The 6,931-nt window shown below is 41.0% G+C and overlaps 1 protein-coding gene across 1 annotated transcript; it reads right to left on the bottom strand.

The window, feature by feature from the left end:
• Positions 1-1,005: 1,005 nt before the first annotated feature.
• sgtb (small glutamine rich tetratricopeptide repeat co-chaperone beta) lies at positions 1,006-6,494 on the bottom strand (the record flags this gene model as incomplete). The annotated part of the gene is made up of 10 exons (XM_083892977.1): positions 1,006-1,117; positions 1,223-1,306; positions 1,398-1,435; positions 2,332-2,394; positions 2,633-2,771; positions 2,885-2,989; positions 3,714-3,813; positions 5,174-5,249; positions 5,460-5,563; positions 6,395-6,494. 10 exons carry the CDS (start codon positions 6,492-6,494, stop codon positions 1,006-1,008), a joined length of 921 nt encoding a protein of 306 aa, XP_083749103.1.
• Positions 6,495-6,931: the final 437 nt, after the last annotated feature.

Here is a 6,931-nt window from a genome sequence, read left to right as displayed (position 1 = left end):
TGCATGCAAAATGAACAATGTGAATAAATTGTTACAATGAAATGGGCTCAAAATGGGGGGGGGGGTGGGGAAAGTTCGCTAAAGTGCAAAATCTGACACAGTTGCCTTTAAAGGTGAAGACGTTCTCACTGAAAAGCAGTGATCTGAAGAACTGAATGGTCCCAGTAAAGGAATAAGCGCTGTTCCGTCTCGTCTAGAAAAATAGTGACAAACAAGACACGGTATATACAAAGTAAATCGGATGTTTTTTTTTCTGTGTAGTGTATGAGAAAAAAAAAAGCTGCAAATGTTCCCTGCAAATGCTTCGCCCTCGATTCATCGTGAAACCCCGATCTCTGCAGTAAAAGCTCAGTAAAAGAAAATCCTCTGCTCCCGTTCCGTCAATAATCGATTGAACACATTCTTGCTTCTCTTTTGTTTTTTTTTTCTTTTGATGATGAGGTGCTGATATATATTTTTGCCCTAAATGTGTGGGATGCTCTGTGTCACGGTCCAGTCTCCTTTTTCGTGAGCCTCGAGTCACAGTAAAGTGCCTTCAACCCCGTCCTTGTCTCCTCCTTCCTGCCAGGCCGGGGCTCTAAGAAATGGGTGTAGAGATTGTAATCGCGCCTTGAAGTTGCCCTTCCTTGGAAGAAAAACCTTCAGGCTGTAATTAAAAAAAAAAAAAAAATTAATGTTAATAGTAATATTCAAGTTTGACACATGGTTAGAGTAAAGTTTGGCTTTAAAGGCGCAGTAGGCAAGATTTCTTTTTCGGTTATTGATCAATAAGTCCATTAAAAAACCTTGTATTTCCTGTTAACATTTAACATGCGTGCGCTGGTACACTCTTAGAAATAAAAGTGCTAAGTAGAACCATATAAGGTTCTAGCAGAACCCTTTTTGGCTCCAGGTAGAACCAACCTGGAACCCTTTTGGAGGGGTTCCACAACCTAAGGATACAACTCGACGACTTTTCTATATTCTTGCGTATGACAGCTGTAAAAGTACAAATACCTGAGCAGATCATGAGTGTTCCTCTGCGCTGCCGCTGAAGGAGCGGCTCCGGATGTGGTTCCTCAGCTGCTCGATCAGCTCTGGGTTCTGCTGCTGGATCTGCTGAGCAAACTGTTGTCCCCTGTCACGCAGAAGAGAGACAGAGTCATTGTTGTTTTTTTTCCTAATTTCCTTTCCCGTTTTAATTTTTTTAATTTTTTTTTTTTTTAAGTCAGTGTGCACTTACGCTTCGATCAAACTGGAAATGTCTGAGAGTCCACCCACTCCTGCTGCAGGACCTCCCACTGCATTAGACATCATCCCAGACATGCTGACCACACGGGGGGGACACAGTGACAGTGAGACGGAGAACATTATGTCCTGAAGTAAACTCAAATTTCAACAATCATTTAGACACTTACAGCTGCTGTACTTGCTGATTCTGCATCACACTTGCAGCCTGGAAAAAGAAAGGAAGCTGGAATTAATTGTGTTAGCCTTTGACCAATCACAGGGCCCCATTTACTTATATACAGTATATATATAAAACGGCATTTAGCATTTGGAAAAGTGGTCATTTGCAGGCTCTAGCAGGCACATTGCCGTCATATATGACATGTATCCACTGGACGGATAAATCCTCTGAGGCTGGAAGTTTGTGTAGAACTCTGTGCTGCACTGTGGAGCCAAGAATAGAACTTTTCGCGGACTTCCGGTTTCTGGATACCGTTGCCCTCGCTAGCACTCTCGCCAGCGTGTTTTACGGACAAATCGGAGCTCCGCAAGACAACAATTCCAGGAATTTAGCGCATTGTGACGTCCCAATAAGCGCGGAAGTCAACATCGCGTGTTTCATCTCCTGTACTTAGACTGAGGAGGACCACAAAAACATGAGTGAGTCACCTCCAGAGTCCCAAATATAAAGATTTAAATTATTAAAAAAGTTAATTTTTGCAAAATATGGGACCTTTTACACATTTCTTCAGCCCTTACTTATCGAGTCATTTTGTGCCGTAAAGATGCTTTTATTGTGAAGTGTGTGTCATTCCATATCAGAACAAACTTTTATTTTGAAACGCTGCAAAATATCAGTTCTAAATACCCTAAACAAAACGGTTCGTTTTGAGATCCGGGCAATACATGTTGAATTACTGGCATATTTTTCCACTCATTTTCCACATTCATTTATTTGGAGGAAATCTCCTCCAAATCTTGCAAATCTCACCTTGCAAGAGACAAAACTAATCAACTGACAAATGATAGCTTTCCTGAACAGTTGATGACCTCTATTCTGTCCGTTAAAGCCATAAGAGATAAACTGCTCATCTTATTATTAATTATGAGCCGCTCTCTTACCATGCTAATGAAGGCAGGGTTGTTTATTAAACTAGCCATGTCGAAGCCCAATCCAGCAGCTACCTGTGAGAAAAGAAGACAAATATATGTACGTGTGTCAATCAGTATCAATCAGACTTTATTTATGTGGCACTTTTAATGCAAATAAATATCACTTAACGTGCACATAAAGAAGCAGAACTGATGATAAATAAGTCATAAATAAATAAGTAAAATTAAGTAAAAAAAAAAAAAATATATAACAGATAGAAATTGTGAAATATAAGGTGATAAAACAATATATAATACATTAGGAACTTACTGGACTGGTTGCTTCTTTTTGCTTCTGCTCTGCAATCTTCAGGTTGGATTTGTACGTGTCGTTGTCAGGGTCTAAAACCAGCGCTTTCTTAAAGTAGGTAATGGCCTCTGGATATTTGTTCATGGCCGTCAAAGCCAAACTGGAGGACACACACACACACACACACACACAAAGGAGAGAGAGAGACATTTTCAAATATTATAGAGCAGAAAAACACTTGTTTTTTATCACAGATGACAACATGAGACTCACCCCATCCGTCCATACGCTTTACTGTAGGTTGGGTCGATCCCGATGGCTCTCTCACAGTCACCAGTCGCCTCTGTGTAGTTGCCCAGTTTACTGTGAGCTGCCGCCCTGTAAAGGGTTAACAGGAGAATATTTAACTATGTTCACATTCATCCTAACACGGGGAAGAAATCTCATTAGCCTGCACTGTCGATAAAAACATTAGTGAAATCACGTAAAAACATAAGTGAAATCACGTTTAAAACACAAGGGAAATCCCATTAAAACACCAAGTGACATCCCATTAAAACATATCCCGTTAATGTGATTTCAAAACATAAGTGAAATGGCGTGAAAACACAAGTGAAATCCCGTTAAAACATATCCCGTTAACATGATTTCAAAACATACCCCGCGTTAACATATCCCGTTAATGTAATTTCAAAACATAAGTGAAATCACGTTAAAACACAAGTGAAATCACGTTAAAACAAGTTAAATCCCGTTAAAACATATCCCGTTAACGTGATTTCAAAACACAACGTGAAATCACGTTAAACCACAAGAGAAATCACGTTAAAACACAAGTGAAATCACGTTAAAACACAAGTGAAATCACGTTAAAACACAAGAGAAATCACGTTAAAACACAAGTGAAATCACGTTAAAACACAAGTGAAATCACGTTAAAACACAAGAGAAATCACGTTAAAACATACGTGAAATTACGTTAAAACATCAGTGAAAACATGTTAACACACAAGTGAAATCCCGTTCACACACAAGTGAAATCACGTTCACACAAGTGAAATCACGTTAAAACACGAGTGAAATCCCTTTAAAACATACTGACCTGTTGCAGTAGTACACGGCGTTTCTTAGGTCCAGATCTATGGCCTTTGTGTAGCACTCCACCGCACACCTGTAGTTCTCCTCCTTCATGTGATTGTTCCCTAAAAACATTCACATTGTTCACTGCTGAGCGCACACACACACACACACAGTAACACAATAACGCAGCGATGAAGCGAGTTCACACAATGCTGATTAAAAGCCTATTAGCTCCACACCACTGCCTCTGTGTTTCTTAATCTGGCAGCGTTTGAATTTTTGTGTCGCACAGAGAGACAGAAGCATGAGAGCGAAGGATAGTGGAGCTGGTGGGAATATGATGGACCGAGAGTCATCATTTCAGAAAGAAAAGGAGCAGTAAAGAAATGAAACAAAAGGACAGGTAAGTTAAAGGTGCCATATGTAATAAATCTAAATCAACTGGCCATAAAATCCTCCTAATATGTCACAGAGACTCAGGAATAATGTTCATATAACAAACTGAACTCACCAACAACAACAGTACAGACAAAATATTTGCATTAAAAACAATATTTTGCAGACTGCAAATCACGTTTATGTTTTGAAATCATGTTTTGGCATGTGGAGCCACCTACGGCCGTCTATGATTCATTGGAGTCAGTAGAGTCTCAGCTGCAGAGCAACCACGGGTTGCCAGTTACGTCGGAAAATGAAACCTAAAAGACCTCTGTATTTTGAATTTGAATGTAGTAACCGTTTTTGGCCACATTCTTACATATGGCATTTTTTTTTTTTGCCTGTTTTCCCCCCATTTTAAGGAACATTACAGGCTGGAAGTGGCTGTAGATTTAAAATCTAGTTTTAATTCTTCCAGCCAAGCAACATTTTCTGACCCCATTGGCAGAATTTGTTTCTTAATACAAGAACATTCAAATCAATTTAAGAATATTTGCCTGTTGTTGCAGTGTCAGTCAGACGTCTCTGCTCGCGCCTCTTTGGCTGAAAATGCCAAGTTTCTTCCTAATCCTCATAGTCCTGACACTCTCAACCTCTGTGTGTTTGTGTGTGTGTGTGTGTTAGTGTGTGTGCGTCACAAAAAAGCTGCAGAAGAAGAAGTAGACGTGTCCTCTCACAGCAGCAGCTCAAGTTTATGTCTGTTTTTGCTTCCACCAGCTTGTTTTCTGAATACACCTTTAGTGTCTCTGATTCAGCAAAGTTACACACTGGAGCTTTAACTGAACTTAATTCATAATCCCAGTTTATTATCTTCGACTAGCCTCGTTTTGTTGTGCTCTTTCTGCTTAAAAATGTCACGGTTACCCTTTAAATTCAGCGCCGAGAGACGTTCAGGGACACACGACAGCAAACCTAAATACTACAAACGGCGTGGTACGTTCACTGCGTCTGTCTCTCCTCTTTTGTCCTCCAAAATACACAAACCCAGCAGTTGTCAAAAGGCCATTATACAGCCAAAAAATGGAAATGAGCTCCAGTGTTTACCTTCATTCTTCAGCTGCTCGGCTCGCTCGATGTCTTCTGGAGACGGGGACGTCTCTGGTACGGTGATGTTGTCGTTCTGAGCAAATAAGAGCAAAGCAGGGATTTATCTTCCATATAAGTGAGTTATTACGTACTGTTGTGTTTTGTATATACTTTATTGTAAAGACAAGCATTGCAAACCCATATGCTTATGCTGCATTTATTTAATGTTGTATATTTGTCCCCGTGCACATAAGCATAGCATTATTTAAAAAAAAAAAAAAGCACTTTCCTTTGCAGTACTCACCTTCAGCAGTGAATTGAGGAATATCTCCGTGAGAGGCTGCGGCACAGCCAGATGACAGTCACTGGAGCTGATCTTAAACGTGGTCTCCAAACACTGTATCGCCACTGTAGTGAAATAAGGAAAAAAATAACGACATCAATGCACAGTGCATTTTTATGGGTTTTATGCAGTGTGCGAAATACCCATTAATAATCGGGAGGGGGGGGGTCCCATCTCCCATCTCCCTTTTCCACAGCGCCATTTGGAAAGCTATTATTAAAGCATTAAAGGCGCCATATGTAAGAATGTGGCCAAAAAACGGTCACTACATTCAAATTCAAAATACCGAGGTCTTTTAGGCTTCGTTTTCTGACGTAACTGGCAACCCGTGGTTGCTCGGCAGCTTAGACTCTACCGACTGCAATGATTGGTGTGCAGCAGTAGGTGGCGGCCACATGCCAAAAACATGACTTCAAAACATAAACGTGATTTGCGGTCTTTGAAATCATGTTTTTGGCATGTGGCCGCCACCTACTGCTGTACACCAATCATTGCAGAGTCAGTAGAGTCTCAGCTACCGAGCAACCACGGGTTGCCAGTCACGTCATGCAAAGGACGCAAAGTGTATTATGTATGTAGATCATATATGTAAAACTGAAATGACAAAAGTCTTTAGGCAAAAAAAACATGCTTTCCAATTGTTACATGTTTCGACCCCCCTCAAATGTTGCATTTGAGGCTTTCAGGGGGTCTTGACCCCCCTGATGCCCCCCCCCCCCCCCCCCCCCCCCAGACCCCCCTGTATTTCGCACAGTTGTTTTATGGCCTTCAAGTAATATTATAATGGCGAGGAAGAATTTGGCTGCACGTCCAGGGAAAGAAATTGAATAAACGTGATATAACTTGTTGTTGTCGGTGTGATGGGACAGTGACTGTGAACCAGCGGCTCGACCTACCTTCGAGGCTTTCCTGCTCGTCGGAATTCAAAGCCCCGCAGTGCGTTTGATCGCGTAGGAACTGCACTATCGAGAACGCCAGGCGCTTCTCCACTGCCATTTTTTTTTTTTTTTTTACCTGAAAACTGCAGAAAACAGGAAGTATAATTGATAAATAAAAAGGTACAAGGCACATGTTTTCATGTACAACCCTAATACGAGACGGAGACGACAGAGAACGGGACGTCCTGAGCGGCTGTGGCTGTTGACCTGTGCTTCAAAGTGTTTCTCTGTCTGACATTAAATTTTCATGAGTAAATAAGCAGACATTGAAAAAACATGCTCAGGTATTATTCACGAAGAAGGAGCGTTTACCGATACCAACAAAACGGCGTGTTCCTGGCTGCAGAGACACCGTTTTTAACAGTTTACTTTGCTGGGACTGGTTTGTCCATTTCATTTCCCGAAATGTCTCTGAATGAAGTCTAAAAATTCTTCTTTCAGCTTCTCTCTTCAGGGGTTAGCACACTCTTAGAAATACAAGTGCTAAGTAGAACC

The sequence above is a fragment of the Microchirus variegatus genome, assembly GCF_963457635.1.
Source record: "Microchirus variegatus genome assembly, chromosome: 1".
Classification (NCBI taxonomy): Eukaryota; Metazoa; Chordata; class Actinopteri; order Pleuronectiformes; family Soleidae; genus Microchirus; species Microchirus variegatus.
The sequence above is the reverse complement of the archived record's forward strand: the minus strand, read 5'-3'. Positions and strand labels throughout refer to the sequence as shown.